General features: G+C 36.7%; 1 protein-coding gene across 2 annotated transcripts in view; it reads left to right on the plus strand.

Annotated features, from left to right (window-relative positions):
- The window catches only part of LOC102691350 (inactive dipeptidyl peptidase 10), a 214,304-nt gene that overhangs the window by 102,680 nt on the left and 83,984 nt on the right, over nt 1–27,640 (plus strand). For both annotated transcript variants that reach the window (XM_006636260.3, XM_015358664.2), the window contains exons 2-3: nt 12,098–12,212; nt 13,583–13,678. In XM_006636260.3, coding sequence (XP_006636323.2) covers nt 12,098–12,212; nt 13,583–13,678 — 211 coding nt within the window. The remainder of the gene's footprint in view (nt 1–12,097; nt 12,213–13,582; nt 13,679–27,640) is intronic.

Raw genomic sequence — 27,640 nt, forward strand, 5'->3', positions numbered from 1 at the left:
AGAGAACAACTAAATGACAAAAAAACAAATATCAGGGGTGTTGTTTTGTTCTTCCATGTGCTTTCTTCACAGTTTTCTGACACAATACCATATCTATCATTCCCCTACAATACCATGACTTTGTGAACTTCATTTATCCTTAGTCATACAACACACAAGGGGAGTTTAGCACCCTTTAAGAATACTATGTGATTGCTGCACATCTGCTTGAGATGAACATCTTTACTTTACATTACATCTTGCTCCTCTTCGTGCATTATTTTTCATTTTTTCAACGTGATATCCCGAATTACTTTGAGTCATTATTTACATTACATACAGTTTGGATACTTAAAGGTGAGGTTAGAATTTGTAGATGAATACAAGACAGATGTGACTGAGAGCTATTAATGTTCACTTCACACATGTAAGTGTATTCTCTCTCATGAAAAGAGTAATGTTGGGGTGTTTGCGGGTTTGTGCTGTATTTTAGGTAAGGCATGCAGTGTTTGGGAAACTACTGTTTGAATCAAGACGCTGTGAGATTTCAGATTATGTTAACAATTCCTTTCAGCAGTTTTTTTCTTACCATTATAATGGAAACTGTACTTTTGTGGGTTGGTCTTGAAAAGACACGACAAAGATATTAAGTTTACCAAAAGATACTGTATTAATATCCCTTCGTAAACTTACACTTAACAAAGATATTAAGTTTACCAAGAGATACAGTATTATGCTCCTTTACCCCTCTTGTTGGGACCAGAATGTCTCACAAATTTTCTGTAGGGCACTGTGCTGTCAGGGGTGCCATCCCTTGGATTAAATATTATTCTGAGGTCCTGACTGCTTGGTCATTAGGGATCCCACGGCTCTTTTTGAACAAGTAGAGGTATTAACCCCTGTGTCCTGGCTCAGTTCCACTGTGGGCTTGCACAGTCTGACTGACCTGAAATGTTAATTCAAATGCTAAATCAATTATTTGCTTCTGGATTTTATCTGTTGTATTGTGGGGCAGCAGGTATATAATGACAGCTACTGTACGTGTGACCCAGGTGGGGACTGCACTTATGTGGTTAATTAAGTGGGTCCTCTGCTTTGTAAAGCTCTGTAAATAAAAATCACAATATAAAATATAAGGAATTATTACCTGATAATCTTAGATGTTCAGTTTTATGTCTTCCTGGCATTTAGGAGCAGTTGTCTTCCCTTGGTCCTTAGACTTCAGAGCCCATATTACTGGCCTCCTTTAAGGGGTACAGTTACTACATGTACCCAAAGGGAACAAACACCTGTCCAGAGCCTGATGTATACAGTTGCTGACTGAACGTACTGCCAAAAAAAGCTAATAAAAATGTACACAGAGGAAGCTCAGGTGTAATGAATTATTCAGTGATAGGTCTTCACCGGGGAATCAGGAGCGCATGGCTCTGTGGTTTCCAAAACCAGGAGAAATATATTTAGACAGATTTGATGGAAAACAATAAGGGAGGTGAAGACGGAGCAGAAGGTGCAGGGTTATTTATTGTGTCTGTACACCACTGGATCATTGGCTCCCGACCAGTGAAAAATGCATTTATATCTTGCTTGAGAGGGATAAAGTCCTGTCAGCTCCAGTGTTGAGAGTCATTACTTATTGGGATAGAATGATCAGTCTTTAATTTTTCCTCTTTTTTAATATGCTGCTGTGTTTTGTGCTCATTAAGGTGTGTGACAGGACAATGGGGGAAGGTGGGAGTTTTAGTGCTTTCAAGGTCGTGTGAAGTACAGACGTATCTAGTTCTTAAGACCACTTTCACTGTGGTGGGAATGTACCTCTGACAGGCAATGACATACTTCCCTGATGTTCCTCGTCTGTTTCCTGCCGGATTGGACAGTGACAAATTGATGTTTATTTGTTGTGATATCCTTGAGATTAAGAAGTGCTGTGTGAAATTTGCTACCTTGTGTCACTCAGGCTTGTGGTTACAAAAAGGGCATCCAGCAGAGGAAATTACATTCGCTGAGTTTGATGTGAAAATCGGTACAGTGTGGCTGAGATTAGCTAATTATAACAGTTTTTAACCTTAACCCAGTACTTGCTGAATTGACATCATACAATACAGTATGTCTAAACAAGCTAAATTCTTTGATCCTGGGACATTGAAATCTATCCCTGAATCCGTTCTGGTTTTAAGTTTATTTTGCTGGAGAAGACCCACCCAACATACAGTATGGTGATGCAAATACAGGGGAAAAGTGGGGATGGACAATAGTGGAATTGCATTACCTAGATCAGGAGGCCCTTCTTTAGACACGCCATTGTGGGAGTATGTAACAAGCAACCCTGTCATGTTGTTGAAGCCAATATTGTGGCTCCTGTTAAGAAATAGCTTGAAGAGGTCCTTGGATAAGTTACCTACTGACAAATAAATGCGCTAGATGGGCCAAATGGCCTCTTCTAGTTTGTAATGCTTGGTTCTTGTCTTCTTAACATAGAAGTGTAGAAAATGCTTCTATGTTCTTGAAAAATGTTGGTTTCCTGCACAGAAAACATGACAAATACAGCAATTAATTTATCTTATAATTTGTTCATTGAAGAGAAATATGTATTTAACTAGTGAATAATTGATGAATAATGAAGGTATCCAGCCCTTGTGTTGCACCAGATGCTGTCCTCAAAAACCTCCCAGGCTTTCTTGGCATTAACATTTTCAAGTCAAATGTGGATTTCCTTCTGAAAATGGGCAAGCATTTCCCACAATTTGGTTGTCATTTTCTTGTGTAACTGAGATTCACCTTATCCTTCTCTGTGACTCTTGTTTTGCAAGGTAACAAAAACTGTTTCCATCCAACTCATCTGCTAGATGTGCCTGTGTATGTGTCACTTGTGTCAGCTTGCATTAAAAAATTACCTATGTAAACACCACCCAAAGAGAACATTTCCCATGAAATTGAGGGCTTAGGTGATTCATTAATGTGCCTTCGACATCACAAGATGGCCTTTCCTCAACAATAAATGTCCATAAACAACAATTAAGTCAAATGCACACAGTAACAGATGGTAATATAAGACAAACAAGAAAATAAAGTTTACCCAGTGAAATCATTTCTGGCTTTAATGAATAGGGCTGGAGTAAGAGTGTGGGAAGGATTCCCAGCCTTATTCATTAAGCATGGTTACTATGTACTGGTATGTTGTCTAGACTGTAATGACGAATTGAGCAGGACATATTTTTTGCATATATTAAGCTCAGATAGGATCTCAGCATCTGGTTTTACAGTGATTCAATCATGTGAAGTGAATCAATTATGTGAAGTATGCACCTTTTAGCACTGCAAGTACATCTTCTATTTTTTTTTATTATTATATTTTCATCTAGGCTCTGGAAAAATGCCGCGCTTTTGATATTGGTTTCAGGAGAAACAGATGAACTCCTCTTTAGTGTGCCTTACTGTGGCCAGTGTCCTGAGTCTGTCAGGTCTCCTGCAGCCTACTTCACATTAAACTGAATACTGTAGATCTAGATCATATTACAGTGAATATAGTATCAATGTGACAGCAATTATGTCCTTGGCATTGCTTCACAATGGAATATTTAGAAGAAGGTTCTGGATAAAGACTCAAAACTCCAATTCCTGCCTGATATTCCCAATATGAACATGGGCCTCTAATCCAGTCCCAACAATTCCCATCCTTCTTCCCATTCACTACAGGCAAATTGGCAGATCAAGGCCATGGAGGTCCAACTGCAAACCTCTATCACAATTATATTATTATTAATGAGTTTATTTAGGGTGGCACAGTCCAAAAACATACTGGAAGGTTAATTGGCTTCTGGGAAAATTGGCCTTGGTCTGGGTGTCCACCTGTTTGAGACTGTGTCTGTCTCTGTGTCTCTGTGTCTGCCCTTTGATGGACTATAATGTTTATAATGTATAATAATGTATAATAATGTTTCTTTATTAGCCCTATACAATTTCTTGCATTAGGAATTCATCTTTTCGCATACCCCAGCTTTTTTCCATGACCCCAGCTTTTCTCCATGAACTGGCATCCATTCTAGGATGTACCCTGCCTTGTGCCTGTTGCTTTCAGAGAGGGCTTGTGTTTAATAAAGTGGTTGTAAATTGGATTGATGGATGGATGGATTGGTGGGTTTATTTCTTACATAATATCAATATTATCCATTTCAGTGCTTACTGTTTCAAAGGATCTGTTATTTTGTGTTGTAATGTGATATGTTGAGGGGCTGTCTTCTTAATTGCTGTGTGTAGGGCACATTTGGACTAATTCTCATAATTGGACAGGCTGAGTAACCTCAAACATCTTTGTCATTCTAGCAATAAATACTCTTCTGCTTTGGGCGTGCTACTGTGGACCAACCATCACTAACCAGACAGGTCTGCCTTTCAAAGTAGAAATTCAGTTCCTCTGCTAGTGAAATGCAATGAGTTGTCCATTTATTACAAGGTCGCAGTTGCTAAAACAAAGGAGCAAAAACTCATCAGAAAGAAACAAGTGTTAGATCTCTCCATCGTTTAGTTAACAAAAAAGATGAACAGACCCATTTTGAAATAGACCTCAGGCAGAAGCAGAAGTATTCCAGACCTGCTGTACACTGCACAGGCATTAGAGCTTGTCAGGGTCAAATTGCACACAGCAGTGGACAATAAGTGATGGAACAGGCATTGAGCATGGCTAGAAAGATGCCGACAGAGAACAGGAAATCAATGCTTCAGTACGACATCCTAGGTTTCCTATGGTGCAAAATAACCTTGGATTTCAACCTTGAGTCCACTCTTGAGTTACTGAAACTTGCTAAATGTGCAGCCAATATTATAATTAATCACTCTGTCTGTATGTTTAAGCCACTGTTTATATAAGTGTATAAAGCATTATTATAAAATGTAGATTTCCCTTGTATTGCTTTGAACTATGTTGATTAAAGTATATACTGTTAGGGTTTGTTATATAGGAAAGAGATTGTAGACAGTGAAAATACAGCTGGGTACCAATTTTAGGAGGTACAGGTATGTACAATTCTCTAGATAAAGCTGTGTGTTGCTGTTAATATAATTATACAGTCTAAGGGTAATTTATCTTTGTTTACAGAAACGTACGTCTGAGAGGCACAAATTAATGATCTGAAACAGAATCTGTGTTCAAATATATTATTAATATTGTTTCTGTATTTAACAGTTTAATTAACACCAAAGAGGTTACTACAGTACTGTACTGTATATTTGAGTTTGGAAGCAGAACAGGAGTATTCTGAAGAAATTAGCAGCAGTGCAGTTTTTGGTCTAAGGTGTTTCTTAGCTTTTTGTTGACTGTGTGAGTAGTTGAACAAAAGTACAGAAAAACCTTTTGAATAGCCTTTTCATTCATGATCTGAAATAAGAGATAAGGATAAGACACCTACAGTAGATATTCTGCTTTTTAAATCAGTAAATACAGGCCCCATGCGTATGTTTAAATGCTGTGTGATATTATAAAATATGAGTTGACATGAAGTGATAAGATTTTCATATTCTCTGCTTTTGCCTTTTGCATGTCATTAACATTTTGTCTTGTGGTTAGCTAGAAGACCACACTGCTATACAGCATCTGCATAAAACATGAAAAGTTTGCAATATTCCCTGTAGCTGCATTTCAAATGAAGACAAACTTAAGTTTGGTTTTATTATATCTGGTCTGACATCTTTCATAACCTCAAAAATAATGTGAGATGCTTAATAAATTATGCCGAATACCAATTAATGCAATTAGTGCAACTGTTATATTAAATGAAAACCTTTGTCGATACTCAGTCAATAGATTCTTGGTAAAAAAATTGTGTTTTTGCAAAGAAGCGAAAGGTACTTTAATTATCCCCCTTTAAAAGTAGTGTCTGCTTTTTCAACCCCAACTCTGTCTTTAATTTAGGTCTTTCTAGTAAAGAAAAAAAATACTATAAAATAAAAAGGGTTTCCATACAGTTTAAGACTGCTATTAAGAATAGTTTAGGTTTTAGAAGTATTTAAACAAGTATTCAGCGTAATGAATTTCATTTGCACTTCTCTTATGTAGATTAAGCTTCACAGTATATAGTTTGATCAATTTCTTTGGTTTGACTATGACATCTGTTAGTATCTGTTGTGGCATTGTGATTATAAAAAGGAATTGGTCTACAAAATAAGACTGGCAGGATTTCCACTAGTGGTAAAAAGTCCAGTAGCTTTAATCCAAGCAGATCCTCAAGAAGCTCTAATCAGCCTTATGCTCTTTCTTGCAAGTAGCCAAATCATGAATGCCAAATGGCAGTGATGACCAGGGAGACAGAAAGGATTGTGATTCATGATTGCAGGGAAAAGCAGAAAAATCTGGCTTGTATTATTGTCTGTATGCAGGATTTTAGTTCAGTCGATGCTGTGAATAAGCACTGATAAAACACAATCTCAAAAGATGACCCAGAACTGCACCATAAAAATGTGAATTTAAGGTATTGACCATGGTTATTCCATCCATTTCTTTGGTAGATCTTGTCATCAGCAGATCTTTCCACTGCTGATATACAGTACTGTACTCCTTTGACATGGTTCAGAATGTGAATAAGACAAATGACATAGAACTTGTATAAGTACTAACACAGAATTCATAAACAAGCACAATGGATAGGGAGCAATTAAACTAGCCAGCATATCTTTAGAAGTGGAGAGAAAACCTGAGAAAACCCAAATTAAATTAAATTAAATTAAATTAAATTAAATATGCAAATACCACACAGAAGATACCTCAGTCTGGACCTGAGAGGTGGGAGGCACTAGCTCATACTACAACAACACCAAGCCATCCACAGCCTAGGTATAAAATGATTGAATGCACAAGTGAATCCATTTGTCATGTACAGTATATGCTCACAAACTTGATAAATCATAGAAATATTGCCCTACATTTTGCCCTTCAACCAGGAATTTAAGCATGGGTGTCTTTTTACGTGCCTGTGGCTGTTCACCTCCAAAAAAGATTGTTAAAGATCTTTTATTAAGAAAAAAAAAACAGCATCGGAAGGTACAGTATTCAGCAAGCAAATATTTACATAGGTTTTAAGCTATGGAAGCTGCATGTGAAAAGGCTGTAGTGCCGTCAGACAGATACTTAATGTCAAACCTGTCAATTTGCTCTCTTTCCAGGTGCTTACCACAGTCCGACAGTTCCGATTTGCTGTTGCAAACACCACCTGTGGTCTGTCAGGCAGATCACATCCTGGGAGTGTAGTGCGCTCTGTGAAGTGGAGATGAGCAGAACATGGAGGAAAGAGAGACAGATAGGAAATTAAACCACCTGGGCATTTAAACAAGCACAGGAAAGTCCATGCTGCTGCTCATTTGTTTGCCATGTTATTATGTACACAAGGAGTGGTGATGATGATAAACGTGATGATGATAATTATTCATTCTGTTATTAATGGCAGGTGCAATAAATTTGACATCCTTTTGTTTGTTTTATTTTTTTGGCCAAAAAAATAAGATTAAGGCTAGGTTAGCCAGATATTGTGTCTTTTACCAATATCTCCCTGTTAAAAAAAACTTTCCCGTTCGATGGTTTATTTAGGTTTTAGTGTGAAGGTAACCCTTACTGGTGGTTTAAGAGAAGGGGTGATTGAAATAAAGGTACTGTATAAGTCTAGCTCCTCCAGACTAATTTGCTCTGTTATAGAGTAGTAGCTCATGGTCCAGCTTGTTTCCCAGACAGTCTTGGCACTGCTCACAAACTGGTCATATGTTTGTCCTGCAATTAAAATTATGAGTATTATGAGGTAAAATGAAGCATATTATTTGTAATGATTGTAGTCTTCTAAGAATGTTCTCTTAAAGCCAGAATGAAAGATTGAAATAACAACATTCTGACTGGATTAAAGGTTGGATATTATGAATCTAGTAGAGGGCAATTTTTTTTCTGCCGTAATTTTCTTTTAATCTTTGGAAAACTGCCATCAAATACCAAGATCATACTCTGACACAAGTAAATGGGTCAAAGTGGTTTGATTTGGGTAATACGGTAGGTTTCATTTCATGAATATACAGGGATAGAGGGAATCATTCTTTACATTCTAGTGTTTGTCTAATCTTTGCAAATCATCTGCAACTATATAATTAGGCTATTTTTTTCCATCAGTTCATGGAGTATGTCTCTGCAGGCTCTGTTCCACTTCAGTGCTGTTGAAAGACTTGAAAAGTAAAAGAAACACCTATATGTCAAGCATGTCAGCGGGGATGTTGTACCTGTAAATTTTGCTAGCACTATGTTGTCAAATGTTCTCCTTTATTTACATATTGTACAGCCCTATGGCATTTGCCCTGGGTGGGTGCTGTGTAGAGCTGACTAACAAATTGGGGATTGGCAGAAAATTGTTTTTCAATTTTCAGGTATACTGTACATTCTGGCTACTTAAAAAACAACAAACAACCCTAGATTACATTTCAGTGTCCTTCCCGTGAAAATTAAATGTGAGAATACCTGGGCTTATGACAATACATGCAAAATACAGTATACAAGCTAATTTAGAACCATCTCTAGTTTTAACTTTAATGCTCCTTTCAAAAAAATTTTTCTGTAGATGGAATGAGAAACTGTTTTTTAAGGAATTCCTTTGATATCAATAATCTATTATAAATAAAGAGGCATGCAGTCATTCATACTAAGTGTATTCATCTAATTGTACCCTAACAATTCAAGTGCATAATTCCAGTGGGCACGTTCTTTCTATTTTATTGTGAAGAGCACTTTCTAAAGAAAGTAGCACGCTTCTTGTGTATGAATTGAATAAACATGTTATCATATGAGGCTTATCCATATGTTTTAGTAATCGACGTGGAAAATAACGATTTGAGGAGTTTATCTTAAGTGCAAGATCATTATGTGAAAGTGTTATTATTTCGTTTTAAAAATGTATATGAAATTATGTCTTTTGTTGAGACAGATGTTCTACCTTAATTTGCAATGGAGCCTTATGCTTATGGAACCCTTATAAATACACATAGTAAAAGTGATTTGTTATGAAAAACTTAAATTTCTAAAAAAAATAACTAAACATTAGTCTCTTTACAGGTAAATGTATACTGTACAGTGTGTCCTGTTACAGGCTCATATATTTGTGTGTTCTGACAATTCTATGAGCTAAATCCACCCTGATTTTTTTACATTGCAACAAAACTTAATTTGTAAAAGTATGTTTTTTTTAGTGATTGAAGCCTTTTTCTTTAAAGGCAAATAAAGTTTAAAGACCCCACAGAATAGCAAAAATGCTAGTAATATTGCCATTATTATTCCCTTACCAGGAATAAGAGGTTCTGTTTTGTTCATTGCATGAATTAATCATTGTTACCAGGCTTGTGCTTTTGAGTTATAAACAATGGTATTTTGAAATTGGGTCTTTGTAGGACAAATGAAGTGAAGCCTGTTAGATTACTTTTCTTTACTCAGGAATCAATGTGATCTTCTGCTTGGAAATTAATTATCATGGCATGGCATACGATCTTTGGATAAGTACCACATTAGTCTGCAGAGAGTCAAATAAAGGTCAGACTCATTTCTATGTGGATACACAGGTTTCTTAATGTCATTGTAGAACATGAACCCACAAACTAGTGACTCAATAAAAACAGGTGACTAATTTTTGTTACTTTGATGTAGTGCAACTGGTCTTAACAATGTGTAGTTTGTGATTGTCAAGGTATTATTACGTGTAAGGCCTTTACATGTAATAATACCCACTTTTTATTACAGGAAAGGAACAATTACTTTACTGCCTTACAAGTTCAAGCTTGTAAATTTACACCCCCTTCTGTGTCTATTTACCTGCCTGTCTTTTCAGTCCAGCAACACATCTATTTATGAACATACCGGTTAGTTTGAAATAAACGTGAAAAGGAATTTCATTATCTGTATCTTTTTTAAGTGTTTCATATGACTATATATAGTACCCATCCCTTTAATCTATCAAGATCAGCAAAAAGATTTGTTTTTTAAATTAGGTCTCGGATTTTCTTGTTTCTTGATACATAATGTATGTAACTATGCATTAAGACTTTGCATTTAGCAAATATAATCTAGAATTTTACTTTTCTTGATATAATTGTGCAGCTAACAAATGCTAATTTATTTACTGCATTTATTTTCATTTTAATATTTCGATACTGTATAAGGATAACATTTGAGATGTCACTTTTAATTTGGAAAGAAGTACAGTAATTATCATTGTTTACATTCCTTATGTGCACAGAAACTAAAAATCTTTGTGAATCCTTTTTATTGTACATTTTTTTCATGTATTTCAAAAATGAAAGTTGCTTCTTATAATATACTTTTGCCTGTGTGAATTTCTCAGACTCCCATGTGAATAAAATACAAGGTCCAATTGCCATACAAGACTAAGAATGTAATCTCTTTTGAGTTGAACGGTCACTTGAAATCAATCAATAGTTCTTGTCTTCACTATGTCTCCACTAGACTGTACCAGCAGTCAGAGTTCTGGAGCTCAGTCTGAATTCATCTGAGAATATAACAGTCTTTCAGGCATCTGTATGCTTGTCAGTCATGCCCAATAGTTTTGCCTCTGGTAAATTGAGACTAACTCACGCTATTACATTTTGTTCCTTTGAAATGTACATAGAGAATACATAACAGAGCTTGTGTGAGTGTGTTAAATATGCATTTAATGTTCTGCCACATAAACAGGACATTAAATGCACATTTTTAAATGTGATATCAACATCACACTGTATTTTTACACATCCAGTATGATTAGCTAACGTTAATAAAAACAGTGCTTTAGACTGATTCTACGGGTGATTTAAACTGTTAAGCTTAACTTTAAAACTCGCTTGGAATGACTGTAATCGTTACAGTTTATTATTATCAGATAATTATATCCATTGGATATTATATCCATTGTAATTATCCAGTAGTTGATGTGTTAATTACTTAATTATTCTTAAGATCACTTACTGGGTGTTGTGGGAGTAGAGCACAGGCTATCCTGCCATGTTGAAGAAATGGTTGAATGTGAATGTTATAAATTCACTACTAACTACAAAGCTAGATGGGCCAAATGGCTGGATCCTCTCATTTGTAACCTTTTTTATGTACTTACTTGACGGTAGAGTGGCATGTGCCTTACAGCTCTTGGAACGAACACATTCTGTGTATATTTTGCTTCTTCTCACTGTGTCTACTGTATGTGTGCTTTTTCAGGAAACTTTGGTTCTTCCCTCTTTCTAAACACATGCTGGTTAATCGGGGTCTCTAAACTGGCTGGGTTCCCCGTGAGAGAGATTTACCTAGAGGGTGTGGGAGAATGGGACAAGATACACAGCCATGTTGTTGAAGCTGATACCTGGGCTTCTTTCAAGAAGCAGCTGGATCAGATCCTTTCTTCAATTAGCTAGTAACTACCACACGAGCTACAGTGAATGGGCTTAATGGCCTCTTCTAATTTGTAAGCTTTCCTGTGTTTTTATGTTATAGCAACGAGTATGGGATCACCACTGTCTCCCCCTGAGCACACAGACTCTAGGAATGCATCTGTCAGTAATTCTCAATTTAGAGTGTACTGTGTATATGGTATATACAGTATAGTACAACAGGACACTAATTGTCCTGATGCATTGACTGGAACAGGAATACTGTCCCATGGACTTCATTTGTATAAAAGGATGTGCCACAGAGTTTAAAGAGGGATGCTGGGGATAAGGGTTTATGTAGGAGCCTGCGGAGTGGTCAGCTAAATTTCATTGCAAAACTATTTACTTGAAGAAAGTTGTGAATAAAGCCAGATTTTAGATTGACATCGGCGTAGAACTGAAGTTTTCATGTGCGCATGCCCTTGAGCTACAGTATGTTTTCTACCAAAGAAAGAGATCATTCATAGCATGCGTGTAATGGGTAAAGGACTGGCATAGCATTCGGGGTGTAATCCCATTTTGTGCCCTAAGGCTCTGGGATTTACCACAACCCAGAAGAAGTGGCTTTCTGTTCAGGAATGCCTGGATCAATCTCACTGAAGTTAGCTAAAAGTGTGTCGTATAATTTCTGCTTCAGCAAAACATTTTTGAAGCTTCAGTCTGCATATCGAAATCACTGTTTGTGCTTTTATAGGACCTGGGAGGTGGCAGCCCTCCACAGAGGAACTGGAAAGGAATTGCTATCGCACTGCTGGTCATTCTCGTGGTCTGCTCCCTCATTACCATGTCGGTCATACTGCTCACCCCAGGTAAGAAGGATGTTATCACAAAGCTTAGCGTCACATCACTAGTGTTGTTATTTTTTATTAAATTTACTGTGTATATACTGTACGACTCAGTGATTGGAGAACCACGTAATGAGCTATGGATTAGCTGATGTGTGAAAAACAACTCTGTAATAACCATTTCGCCATTACTGTTCTGTGTTGATTACTGCAATCATATTGGGTTTCTAATCAGTTCAACAGCACATTGTTTCATCTCTGTGTGTGCTTGGGGAGGGGTTGTCTAAATATGGGAGTAAACCTAAAACACTAAAGAAAACTGTTGCCATCATATTACAATACTGCTGTGAAACATCAGTTACAGCTTTGTCAACATGCATTTTTGATTTTCAAAAATAGAAGCATTAAGCATGAGTTAATGTACAGTATAAGGTAATTCAAAACAATATACAGTAGCTTCCCATTGGGCTTACTTGCTAATCTATCTGTCTTACGAGAAACACCTTTCAGGGTTATGGTGTGTTTTAAGAGTGAGCAGGTCATTAATTATTAAGAATGAGCTCTGGAAGTTTCACTGGAAAGCAGCAACATTTAAAGAGACTTCTATTTTCTTATTACATATACCAGTATGTTTCTTGTAACACACACATAGTATATATTTCTGTTTTACTGGTGAAATCTAGCAAATTTGTATACTAATTAATCAATCGGAATTGGAAGTCATTTAGACAGTTCTGTCACCCAAGCACTGTGATACAACAGAAACTACTGTATCAGACCACCATAACGCTGGAGCACTCCTATTGAGATACCTATGACAAAAGTTAAAAATCTCGAAAAAGAAAACAAAGCACATAACTTCGAAGCAAGGACTTTAGATTTGTGCTGTTGATGCTTAGTACAGTAGGTCAGACCCATACCCCAGGCTAGAGGCTCAAAGGCCAGAGATTATCCTAGTTCATTGCTGGGCTACCCCTTGCATTGCTAGGTCAGTGGACTGCAGCCACTGAGATAAAGTACTGTGCTCAAGTGTACAGCAGCAGTGTCTGGAACCCAAACCTTCATCACTTTGTGTTGCCCTCATTTCATTTTCAAAGGTGGCTAGCCACCCCATCACTGTTATTGCATGAAAATGATGTTGCACTACATCTATTCCTTACGCAGTCATAGATGATAGGAGTTCAAAGTAGTGAGTTGATATCCTGTAAGAAATTTAAAAGATAAAGTTGGACCATGGTGTCCATTCATCTTGGGTGTAAAATTGGCTTCGAATTTCAATCCTTGAATTTAACAGTAATTTCTTTGAAGCATCTATTAAAACTGACTTCCTCAAGGCAAAGAAAGGAATAGATTTTAAGCCTATCAAAGAAATAAGTATTATTATTACTTTGCAGATGACACCTCAAGTGGGAGTGAGACTAAACTTTCTGTGGAAGATCTTTTTAAACCCGATTTTGCTGTACATGACCCTGAAGCAAAATGGATAAGCGGTAGGTGTCTGATAACCTTCCACTATACTGGTTCTGCTTCTTCATCTGCCTTCGATGGTTCCTTTACAAAGCTCTTTTCTGCTTTCTCATGTAAAACGTGATGCTTTTATAAATGACAACAATAACTTGTCATTTTTTTTTTCAAACTACTCATTTCTGTGTTCTCCCTTTTCTCATGAAAGGCAATTGTAATTAGTTTTCCATCATGTTGATCTCAGTGTGTTGTCAGAGCCTGATGTTTCAAAGATCTGCTGTTTTTTCTCAGTCTAGTATTAAATCAGACATGAAGTGTGTTTTTTATGTGATTGAACTTATAGCTGTAGTATCCCATTATGGTCAATAATAACCCCTTTCTGTTTTTTTTCTATTATTATTGTTGTTATTATTATTATAGTAGTTCAGGTGGGTAGCTGTGTCAGCATGCATAGGCTACAAAGGAAGAAGTAATAGATTTATTCCATGCTGAAAAGAGAAGAAAGAAAACAACGTTTTGGGCCAGGAGACCCAATGAGATCATGCCACTCACACCTAAAGAAGGCTCCACAGCCGAAATGTTGTGTTTTCTTTCTTCTCTTTTCAGCATGGAATAAACCTTCTGTATTACTTGTTCCTTATTATTATAATACTACAGCTGCTACTACAGTACTGCTACACATTCCTAGTGTCCTGTCCTGCATCTGGAAGAGTAATTTGGTTAGAAACTTGGCAGTATTTCCCTTTAAACTTTGGAGGAATGCACCTTCTGCTTCAGCTGTAAAGTAAAATGAGCAAAGTAAGCAGATTGACTGTAGAGTGGATTTTCTGTAGAATAGAAGATAGAAGTACTGTATGTGTAAGTGGGCTGTTCAGAGCTATAAAGTTTAAAGGGAAGGGGTTCCCAAAACCTGGAGGCTGATGCTATAATTCCTTTTCCATTTGGTAAATTGCTGTTTTACTTTGGGAGATGCCTTTAAAACAGTGCAGTGAAATGCTGGGGAACAAAATTCTTGCTGCAGTGTTTTTATAGTCAGTACTGGCCTATAAATGTTATTATTTGGGAGAATTTTTGGCCATCATTCTTTGTCATTGTGGCTCTTTTTGGTAGTTCATTCTATGTGAAAACAACCTAATTCTGCATACAGTATGAGATGTGGTGATTTTATGGGCTAAGCAGCTAAAGCTTTAAAAAATTAAAACTCATCATAAAAGCTAAAAAGGTGAAAATATTCATATCCCATCAATATATCATTTTCTAAAAAATATGTAAAGATTTTTTTTGTAAATTACTCTATCCGACAGTAAACATTTGTCTTTACACAAGTTCTGTATTTGGTATCAGTCATGATAGGACCTTGGAATAAAATGTTATTTTAAATTACTCTGGCTTGTCTGTCTATTTTCAATTAGAATGTTAAGCTGTTGCCATTGTGTTGTCTCTGCCCCAGTTCTCCTGCTCTACCTTCAGCAGAAGGTATGGAGTATTCAGCAGTGTATTTGCCAAACGCTTTTCATTGTATAGAGAATAGACAATAAGGCAGCCCAAATGCTTTTGTGCATTTATTTGTATGTGGTTTGTGTGTCTGTTTAATTATTTAGGTTGAGAAGCAATTCTTTTGCTATAATGCTGAATGTACAGTAAACCTGGGAAGATAATAGCTTTTATGACCGTCAACCTAAACACACATTAAATGGGAGATGTGCTGTGCTTCAGAGCAGAGGCTTTTCAGTCATTAAAATACATTTTCTGTCTTTTGCAAATTGTTACTGCAAGGTGCATACAAAGGACTGGGGAGAAAACAGAGATATTCTGTTGTCTGGTATATTTAGGAATTATACAGTCAAACAATGTTGATTTGTTCTTAGCAACTTCATTCATGAGGAGGCTTCTTAAATGAGCAAGCAATATAAGAATGTTATTGTCTTAGCAGTACAACGCAGCCATATTGATTTTTCCCTGTTGAGGGTAAAAGTTTTAAAGCCAAACCCTTTAATATAATGGTTGTAAATTTACCATTCTGTGGAGGCAAATGGATGTAAAATGGATCCGTTTATCACTTTCTCAGGATAGGAACGATAGCTAATTACATTACAGTAATAAAGTCCATTGCCTACTTGATTACAGTGACTTTCTGCTTCACTTTCTAGATGTGATTTAAAGGAAGTGTTTTTGACTGCATTCCTTTGTCTTACAATGCGGTTAGTCCTGGATCGTGAATCTAGTGAATCTTGGGCTCTTGCAGGCTGCTGATTAGACTTCAGCCTATAATGTACAGGATTGTGGCATTTTATACACATACTGTACGATTATTACTCTTTATATCACTGATAATTCAATTTAATTTTCAGAGTTATAAAGCCACATTTCAGGATTTTTGGTAGCTAGACAGGTACTGTATATGCAGCACGTGTTGTTGAACTCTTTTTCTCCTCAGATGTTTTAAATGCTCAAGTGCCTTAACCAACACATAAAATGAAGAAGCAGGATAAACGAGTGTCATCATCGTTTAAACTGTATCCTTGCATCCAGCAAATGCAATCAACGCGTACGGTGGAGATGATTAATGCACATGAATGAGTCTTTCCTTGGCCAGGCTTCTGATGGCCTCCCAGGCATCTACCGTAGTCAGTGGGAACTACTTCGGCCAGATGAGAATTGGTTCCTGCCAATTTAGTCATCTCAGGGCATGTGAATCCAGAAATCACTGTATTGCACCTGTGACTGTCAGAAGCGTCTGGACACTGCTTGCTCATCCTGCTGCCTTTTCATGTCAGTATTGCACAAGGCTGAATTTATAAAAATGAAACAAAAGGTTACTAATCTCAAAGAAACACTTCAGCTAGTGATTGAGTGAAACGGTTGGTATTATGTGAGTGAGAATGTGTAACATTTCAGCTGGTAAGGGCAAATGGATGTATTAATGGAAACAAGACAGTACTACTGTATATTAAATCACACTGCAATATGAACCAAATTTAGATTTTCCTCTCATTCATCATGAAACAGTTATACTTAACAACACACGATTATAGGGGGCAGCAAGCTGACCAGATTCTCAGACTCAATTACGAACAGTCCAACATATAGAGCTTCTGCATAAATCCTGTCATCAACATTATTACATTATTTTTTAACCAAGTGCGTTTAATTGTAAATAGAAAAAAAAATAAAACAAATCTAAATAAAATCTTGTGTATATAATGAACATATTGTGTTCATACTGATGCTGGGTATAGGGTCTTGAAAATGAAAACAATGCAAAGCCATACAGTGGGCTGTGTTTCAGTAACCCTCTAATCCAAAGCCTGGCACTGTTGCTTTATTAATAATGCAACATGCTACGCTTTTGAGCAGAGCAGTCTTAAATCTCATTTGACAATCTGTGGAACTCTACAGGGAAACTAGACATGTGCCAGTCACCTACAAAACCAAGAAATCCGTTATGCTGTTTTTGAGATGTGCCTGCAAGTATCCTGGAGGTTTTATTCAAACTACATGTAGATTTAAAGCTTTCCGTGTTTGTGATTAATTCATTTTACTGTAATACGTGATGGTTTGCATAGGAGCTGAACTGAAAGCTGTTGATTTTTTTTCTGCATTTTTTTTCACATTTTAATCTGAGCTGCTGTTACATACAAATTATTTGCCTGGAAGTACCGATGGCATAATATGTCATTTTAGGATTCAGTGAGTGCTTATCTCCATTAGTGTTGTTCAATACAAAATGCAGCACCGACTCTTGACATTTATTCATAGCATTTCTATCTTGAATTATATACCTAGAAATACTGACACACTATTGATCAACACTGAAATCCATTATGGATCTCAGAGATCCATAATCGTAGCACCACACACACTGTGTATTTAGGTCCATTACCAGTTTTGAGATAATACCTACAGTACAGATGTTTGAGTTCTCACAAAGATACGCCCACTGGAGTAAAATTAAAATGGAAACACCTGGACTGTAAAGTCTTTTTCATGCTAGCATTGTGATGCAGGAACAGACAGCTGACATTATTCCAAAAATAAAGTGCAAAATGTTGGGCTCAATGCTTTCAGCCAGCAGCCATATCACCCTGCAACTCAACAACTGGCAGCCCACTGAAGCTCAGCAGGTGTGAGCCTGGTCAGTACCTGGATGGGAGACCTCCTGGGAAAAACTAAGGTCACTGCTGGAAGAGGTGTTAGTGGGGCCAATAGGGGGCGTTCACCCTTCAGTCTCTGTGGGTCCTAGTGCCCAGGTATAGTGATGCGGACACTATACTGTAAAAAGGTGTCATCCTTCAGAAGAGAGGTTCTGACTCTCTGTGGTCATTACTCCATTACCCCAGTGTCCTAGACAAATTTCCCATGGGCCTTTACCAGTCATGGCCTCCTAATAATCCCCATCTCTGAATTGGCTTCATCATTCTGTTCTCCTCCCCACCGAGAGCTGGTGTGTGGGGAGCGTACTGGTGCACTTTGGCTGGCGTCACATCATCTACGTGGTGGTTACCTGTAAAGCACTTTGATTGGAGTGTCCAGAAAAGTGCTTTATAAGTGTAAGAAATTATTATTATTATTATTATTATTATAATTGTTGTTATTATTATTAATAATACTGCCGCCGCTTATTAAGCAAACATTTGTGCAATGTTAGGGGCACTGCCATTAAACCACACTGATATTATAATCATCTTGGAAATGTAGGCTCTATATGACTTGATTACAAATCAAAAACAAAGTTGTGCTTCGGAATCTTTCTTAAAGAAAACATGTAACATGTACAGTACCTGGTAATGTGTGTGAACTTGTTGAAATGAACATTAATGCCTATACAGTATGCATCTCTTCACTCATTCTACCTGATTGCATTTAAATTTGATTCAGTTGAGAATACAGTAAGTGCAGTCTTAAGCAATCTTTAATTCTCTGTTAATTTGTTTAACATTTTGGAACTGGGAACATGTGCCAATCAAATGTGTTCAAAGATATCCATTTTTTGTATGCCACCTTCCTATTCTCCAAGCCTGATGAACAGAGCTGTGTGGATTATGGATGGCATATTGCTGTTTGTTTTTGGTAAAAAAGTTTGGATGTTGCTAGACATTATTCTGCCATAACATGATTAAAAAACATTAATGTCACACCAGGCGCGAGCTTAAAGGAGAAGATTAACAGCACAACATTTTCCTGGTTTAATTAATGTTCCTGAAATGCAATTTCATGAGGAAGAATGATGCCTTGTATTATACATTTTTAAACAAAACAGTAGCTTATCTGCTCATTCCAGTTCGCGGTTAAGAGGTTTAATTTGTTATTTAGCTTTTTTTTCAGTATAACTCAGAGTGCCAATACAAAATGCATTTAAAACAAAGGAAAGAAAATCTTACAATTTTATCACAAATAAGAGGATTTTATTACTATTAAACATGTGTCTTTATCGGAAAATAGTTCTCTACTATATGAGGGAGAGTTGAGCGTGAAACTTAATTGGTTTCATTTACATTCAACTCAGGACATACAAAGCGAAGGCGTACCATGTTCCTCAATGCAGAAGTAGTTAAAATGATAATTAGATAATTAATTCTCTGTTCTGCTTTTCAGGTGATTAAACTTTCTCTGTATTCAGTTCCAACAGCTACATGTTGTCTCACATATTTTCCTAAACAAGATAAGAGTTTGTTGGAGGCAACTATAAATGTTCATCAGCTTGGGGAAAGAGAAAGTTAATGTGTACTACATAGTGTAGTATTTCATTTACAAAGGTGCAAACGTACTTTCCACCCCACCCTCAAAAAACACAGGAAGCTGTTAGTCTTCATTCTTTCCTTACAGAAGATCTAATATTTTATGGTTCTTTTAGGCATTCTTGGTGTGGATTTTAAGAATAAACTATGTACTGTAGTTTATATCTTACAAAACTTAACTGTTTATGTTTCCATTTCTTAATTTAGTTATTTTAAAAATGACACCTCAATTCTCAGTTTTAACAACACACAGTACATTTTCATGTACTGTAATAATTTAAGTAGTTGTTATTGCCAAAAGTAATTTCCCCAGAATTCTTGAGTTATTGCATGAGGTAAAGTACCCTTGAAATACGCCTATTCAGTATTGGGTGTACTGATAAAAACAACTGCATTGCAAAATGAAAGTGCTGACATTTCTAAGAATTCAAAATGAAATATATGGGTGCCTTCTTGAATTCTGCAACATACAGCAATTTTAATTATCTGGTGTATTCCTGGGATACAGTGCTTAGTATTGAAATAGTTTTGTCTTAAGGGACAATTGATAAGTGCAATGATTCAGAACCTTGGTCCTCAGGGTCTGTAGGTCTCTTGTGTTTTGCTTAACCTGTGCTCTGCTTTGTTTTTCAGCAATTGAACAGATTAGTTGCTTAATCACTACAATTTAGCAAGTCTTCTGGCAGTAAATTAGTTTACAAAGACACCTTCTCAACCCTTGCCTTTTTTGACTTTATGGTTCGGTGTAGATCTCAGTCAGTGAAACATTTTGGTCTTAATTCATTCATTCAACTGTACTTCTGGGATTTTATACCATTCCTGAATATTAATTCATTTGTACAAGCAATTGCAAACTGTACAGGAATATCAGAGAGGATTAAACGGAATCTTTCTAAACAGCAGTGTCAAGTCATACTGTACATACTGTCATTACAACCATTACATTTTATACTGTATGTTTTTTTAACCTTGCATGTACAGTAGAACATTGCATGAACATTGAATGTAGATCTATCAAGCATGAAGTCCTAATTTAGATTTGTATTTATTAAAGCTACAGTAATCTTTTTATTATAGGAACAAGTAATAGGTTTATTCCATGCTGAAAAAAAGAAGAAAGAGAACACAACGTTTCGGCCGTGGAGCCTTCTTCAGGTGTGAAGAAGGTTGCTTCAGGCTGCTCACACCTGAAGAAGGCTCCACGGCCGAAACTCTTTCTTCTTTTTTTCAGCATGGAATAAACCTATTACTTGTTCCTTTGTAGCCTACACATGCTGACGCAGCTACCCACCTGAACTACTATCTTTTTATTATAGTAATACTAACACAATTCATAATACATGTACAGATTATGTGTGTCATATATACAGTACTGTTCTGCAGTTTGACTGGCACAGGAGTTAGCATTGTGGCCTCGCAGTGCTGGGGCCCTGGGTTCATTTCCAGAGCTGTGGTGCTACGGTATCTGTGTAGAGTTTGTATGTTCTCCTTGTGTTTGCATTTGTTTCCACCCACAGTCCAAAGAAATTTTGGTAGGTGAACATGGTGTGAATGGATGTGTAGAAACCAAGAGATTTGAGCCTGAAGTGTCCGTTCATCCAGCCAAGCTTTATTGTACAGTATACATACAAGGAACCACAGTAAAGACCATAGGAGTTATAGCAGTTATAGTAGCTCAAAGGGGATGCTCTACAGAGCTTATATATACTTTTCTCTACACCCTCCCCCTCCTGTCTTTGAGGTACTGTATCTTTCTCAAGAAACTCCAGGACTCAGAAAGCACATAAAACATTCCTTTCTTATCAGGAGTTTAGTGTAAACATACCCCATCAGGGAGTTTAGAACAGGGAGGGAGAAGCATCTGTGCTAAAGCAAGTGTGAAGGTTAGAGTTTAGCATTTGAATTCAGCAGGAGTTCACAGCTCCTACCACTGTATAAGTACAGAGTAACATACAGATTCTGCTAGCAGGCTCCATCAGGTGCATGTCTGCCCTGGGATGTCCTGGCTTCCCATCCAGGGTGGATCCTTGCCTTTTCCCCGTCTCTCGCCAGGATAGGCTCTGGCTCCCCCTTGACCCTGCATTGAGAAACTTGGAGCAGAGGCCCAGAGCAGACTGGAGAACCAAAAACAAGGAATTAGGAAAGAGAGGAAGCAAGAAGTAAGGGACGATGTTCCCGGCTGATCATGTGAGCACCTCCAGCGTTTCCAGTAGACAGTGTCAAGCAATAACGCAATAAGGAAAGCAAACTCCCAAAATAGCTGCTGTAGTGAAAAAAATAAGAAAAAGAAGTGTACTAGTGAACAAAAAAATAATGCTGATGACAAACAATTACAAAAATAAATAATCAGAAAATGCACTGTAACTGAGACGCACCTGCTTCCTTTCGGGAGGAAAACATACTGTGTGTACAGTATATAAACTGTGTAAAGATATATGACAGCTGGAAACCCGCTGTTTGCTGTTTCCCTTTGGAGAGTAAGAGCAGGCTTCTCAGATATCATTAGTAGTGTCAGATTCTTAACTGAAGCAGCGAGAAAGAGCTGTAGGCCAGTGGGAGCTTGTGCCATGACTTCTGTTACTGTACTGTATGTGTATTTAGATAAACACTTAAGATGCACCTAACTTTTGTTGGTGTTTAAAACAACATTAAACACCTTTGTGGTAGAAGTATTTAAAAATGTTTTGGAGTAGTTTCAATCCCGTTAATGACAGAATTTGTATTCTAAAGCTGTTTGAGGTAACCTGTAGATGCTATACAAAACACTTTGCTGTTGGTTGGGGCAGAGCTTAAATGTCCATGTAGCATTTGCTCTGTGAAGCAGAGAAAATCTGAAAAAAAACATGAATCAATAAAAAATGATCATTTCATAAAGTATTTTTATGTATGTTGTATGGCCTTAAAATTGGTAAATACTCCTTTGTGCGAGTATTCCATTAGAAGCTTAAACATAACCAACCTAACAATTCCCAAGTACTCAGTTACTACATTAAGAATAACAGTCAGGTCCCTCTGTTTGTTGCCAGAAAAATGTAAGAAATTGCACTTCAAGTTCATAATTCCAGCTCATGGGGTGTCAGAGATACACCATGCTTTTCAGCAGTGCTGATTCTTCAGAGGTGTTCACAAAATCACTAGCTCTATACTGCAGCTCTACACAAAACACTTACTGTATAGAGCAGACTTATCTGTGAAAAACAGAATTGAAATTAAAATAACTGAGATCTGATAAACCCAGTTAAATTTGTGTTTAGTTTATTCAGTTGTGTATCTTAATACTTATTGAAGATATTTTTATCCATGAATTCATACTACCACAAGGAGACATACAGTAACACTCAAAAACCATTGCGTAAAAATTCAAATTGAGCATGTGGAGATGTTTTCATTGAAGTATGGCAAGGGGAGATTACTTTTTTAGTGGCCTGTTGATTCTCGTGATATAATTCTGGAATGATAAGACATTTCATACTGGGATTCACTGATGGAGAGTCTTAACTATGGTGGACTACCCATTGATTTTCCAATCCTAAAATAATATTTGAAGTGAGAATACCAGTCCAGAAGCTGGTTATTTTTTATACCCCAAGGGATTTACAATTCTCTCCTAATCTCTGTTAAATGTGTGGTAGGATGATATGCCTTTTTTCTGCAAGCGGCAATTCAAAGCCAACAACAACAAAAAACCAATGTCGAGCATTGTGAAGTGCTTTTTCAAAAACAGCCTATTTGCACTTTGTGATTTCAGCTTGATTTGATGGCACTCAATGAAGTCATGAAGGACTGTTCATCTTTTCTCTCCGATAATCTAACCAGGTTATGTAATGAAATTCTAAGCAGAGATCCTCTGGAATTATTCCCTGTTATCTATGAGAAACCGTCAAGGAACTTCTCATAGTGAGTGGGACTAATTGTAAGAAGTCCCTTCCTAGTGTTAAAATATTATTCAGGTTGATTACGCTATATGTCATATTCATGAAAAAAAAAAATAAACACAAATATTGGGTCTATTGATCACGGTTATGTGTTTTGACATCAATATACTACTGCGTAAGCGACCATTGATCAAATGATCATATTAATGCCGAAATTCAGTAGAACTGTACTTACTGTATAATTAAGGGTAATACTGTGTAGAAATGCAATAAAAAACTTTGTGTTTTGTTGTTTTTCTGTGCAATGTCATATATTAGGGTATTATGTTCTAAGAAAGTTTTTTTTTTCAAGGCACTTCTGTAATTTCTGAGAATACACAAATAACCAGAACATCCCATGCACATAATACAATAATAGAAGGTGTTATTCTTACTGATGTCCTTTAATCAAAATGCTTTTCGCTTAGTAAACTATTATTGTATCACAAAGCATTTTCACTAATGTGATGCAAGAGACCCATGCTTTTTGAAGGGAAGATAAAATGCAATTTTTTATCCCTATTAAAAAAATGTATGACTTGCTCTTCTTTTACTTTTTCAACAACAGTCGGTGACAATGATTATTAAATGTTATTGTTTAGGCAGTGGCAGATTTGTATTTAGCACAAGGCAGCTATCAGCACAAACCAATTAAGTAGAATCCTAATGATGCTGGTGTATTGATTGGTTTTCACCTGCATGACTAAGGCCTATGCAATGAGTGCAGACAGTGATGTATTGGATAAAGAGTAAAAGGTGGCAGGTGTTCACTGCTGGCCTCTAAGCAGTAATAGCAACTGTTCTGAGCTTCTTTTGTGGTGAGGAAGGTTTAGTTGTATGGTTGTTCTCAAGTAGCATTTGTGATTTGAACAATGAAACTGTATATTCATATAACCTTAAAATGTGATTTGAACTGAGGATTGAGCTCTTCAAATTCAATTGAGCACTTCAAGTTCTTCAGTGGAGATACATGCATGTAAAGTAATTCTGAGCTTTGAGTGTCAGACCCAGGCATTCTTCAAAACTCTCCTCTCCAGCTTAATTCATTATACAAGCATATACTGTACTGCAGCTCATGCTACAGTATGACATGCAAATTCTCTTATTACTGTACACCCTCACCTGATGAAAACACCTACAGTACTGTACCTGAAACATACTGTAGCACCAGCACTAGGAGTGTCTGCAAATGTTAAGGCTGCAAAGGGAAAGAAATTGTTGACCAAATTCTGGCTAAAATAAGAGAGAGCAGTGTGACACGGCAGCAGTCCAATGGCTGATTAGATCACATATGGCCTATTGTAGTTTGTCTAATTACAACTGAACACTGACATACGGACATGGAACTAGACGCTGGTACAAGTGAGTGGGTTCTTAACCCCTTCTGAACTGCCCCGCTCAGTCTAGTTCTGTGGCTTGTTGGATCCTGTTACTTGAAGTGACAAGAGCAGAGTCAAAGGGAGAGACAAGGAAACAGAGATGACCAGTGACTTTTCAGACACAGAAGAAGAGGTTGCGTTGTGTGGTATCTTATTGAAGTGCGCTTCCTTATCTGAAGAGGTTCGAAACCATCACAGCGCGTGTGTCTTGTGACGGGCGGGCGTCTTATGACGGGCTGGTGTTGCATACAGGGACCAGTCCTGCTTGAGGTTAGTGCTTCAGGGAGAGGTTCCGGGTGGCTGTAATCTTAATCAGGAAGAAGCAGCTTCCTGATGATTTCCTGAAGGTGATGGGATTCAAATCCATTAAAACATTAAAATATAAACACACTGTAGATAAAAATCCCCTATAAAACTTGATTAGTAGTAAGTATTTCTGTTAGCCTGATCCTGTAAATAATTATTATTATTAAAACAATGAATTTTTTTCTGTATTATCTTATTTCTCTATTACAGATAACCGATATATTAGAAATGTCAATATACCTTTCATTGGAAGCATTTTCTTGCATTTGATCTGTGTTGCTATGGAGACCGTATCATTTCTGGACACTGCATAAACAGTATCTACATTTGTGTGGGCATCAAATGTTTATTCTTCTATGACTGCAAATTCCTTTTGAACAGTTGAACCATTCATGTTTGCAGAAAGATATGTACAGATTTACAGGCAACATAAGCATTACTGAATAAAGCATATGCCCTTACTTTAAATATAGCCAACTAAATATTTAATATAGCACAAAGTGTGAGATCATTTAGGTCAAACCTCATGAAGAAAGAGGAAGCTTGCATTTTTTAGTGCAGAGAAACAGAGCTGATAAACAATGACACCTCATGCAAAATGCACAACTCTGCCGAGCAGAGTGCCATCTAATTTCAGAGAGATGTCAATGCTAAGTGGTAATGATTATCGGTGTTCTAGGCTCTCTCCTGGCCAACTTCACATCTGACTTTGATCTGTAAAAGATGTCAGCAGCAGGTACAGTGACTTAATGAAATGCACATCCTAGATCAGGGGGTTTTCAGGTTCTGAGTCCACTGGGTATTAAGTAGCCATAAATCCAAAGCACACTGGTTAGTCCATGCGCCACAATTTGTTACAGTGTATTCTTACCTGTCCATTTTAAAACTTTTGCCATGAGGTGGACCTACAGTATGACCACTGTGATGGGATCCAACACTTTGCTTTTGTTCTGCATTTAGAAAAAACTATGACTATCGCATTGAATATAAATAACTCTTCATTAATTATATCTTAAAAGAGGTCCATAAAAAGGAAGTGTGTCTCAAATGATCTTTTAATTTATATTCTGGTTATAAAAATCTATAAGCATGACTCCTATAGATAAAAATTAAACTTTAGTGTTATAAAAATTAGATTAGAATTGATATTTAATTGACAGCAGTGGCAAAACAGTGGAAGAATGTGGTTTTGAGTTTGAAAGAAGCATATAAAGTGTGGAACAAACTACCTAGCCATGTGGTTGAAAACAAATTGCTTTTTGCTTCTTTCAAATGTGCTAGATGGACCAAATGGGTAATGTAATCATTCTTACTGTATGTTCTTATATCTACAGAAACATAAGCAGCAACAAAGATAAAAATTAGTCTGAAGATGTATGATTTCCCAAAGATAGAAAATAGAAAAAAATGTGTAGCTGGGTGGGTGCAGAGAAAGACAGGCCAACTACAGTATACTGTATGTAGGCAACTATCATGTACATCACTGGTGCATAGATAGTAGATTTTAATAACTTTACATCATCACAATTCAAGGCTCTTAAACCTTCTTTGAAGCTCTTACTGTACATTCAGTGAATAATGTTTGCTATACAGTATTTGGCTAGTAGTTTATATACAGTAAAAGCTCCAGCCAGCCCTTGCTTTGTTGGGAAGGATATATTAAAGTTTATGGTTTCAGCATCAGAAATTCGGAACAGCGAGGAAAGCTCTTGAATTTTGCAGGACTGTAGAAAACAATCAAAGAAGCACTGGTGCATCGTGTCAGATCTCAAAAGCTAGGCAGGCTAGGCCAGGTCACTATCGGAATGGGAGACCTCTGAGGAGAGGTCAGTAGTGTCCTCTCTAGAAAGGAATATCTAAGCCATAGTGTGGTGATGGTACATACTGTGCTATAGGACATATGGTCCCTTGGATGGGACATTAACTGATTATTAATATGCAATATAATTACTTGATTGAATGATTGAATGTTTATATACAGTATATGGTTGTATTAACATAGTTTTTAATAGTAAAATCAAATTCTTTTTTTTTTTACTTTTTGAAGGTTCAGCCATGATATTATGCTGTATAGAGATTCATGCTGCCATGGGTTACCATAGTTACATTGACAATTTTTCATGAAGAGATTAGATGGTACAAAGTCTTTTAGGATTCTTGTTACATAAATATTTAAGAATTACACATGCTCTGGTTAAGGATAATTTTTAATCCCAATGTCAGAAGACGTTTTCTTCATAAAAGGTCCAGAGTTCTGACTTAATGAGAAGACATCATTGGTCTTTATACTGTAGATAAAGTGCTTTCACGAAATACCTCTTGAAAATAAAGTTGGTGCTTGATTCATTTTAATACATACTTATACTTTTATTTAAAAAAGTAGAGTAAGAAAGGCAGTCATATGAAGACTTTATTTAAAGTCTTGAAAATCAGAAGTGTTAAAGTGAAATGTAGTTCCCTTTTATTTATTTTATTTTATTTATTTTATCACAGAGTTCAATATATCAGAGATCGCTGAGTGTACTCCGTACAACAAACAGATCATACTGGAGGACTCCAATACAGGAATTTTAGAGTAGAAAGTTTATGAAACACACATATGTGATTGTAGCGTTTGTGGTCAGACCACAGATATGAGTTTCCACACAAAC

Source organism: Lepisosteus oculatus, chromosome 12 (genome assembly GCF_040954835.1).
Source record: "Lepisosteus oculatus isolate fLepOcu1 chromosome 12, fLepOcu1.hap2, whole genome shotgun sequence".
Classification (NCBI taxonomy): Eukaryota; Metazoa; Chordata; class Actinopteri; order Semionotiformes; family Lepisosteidae; genus Lepisosteus; species Lepisosteus oculatus.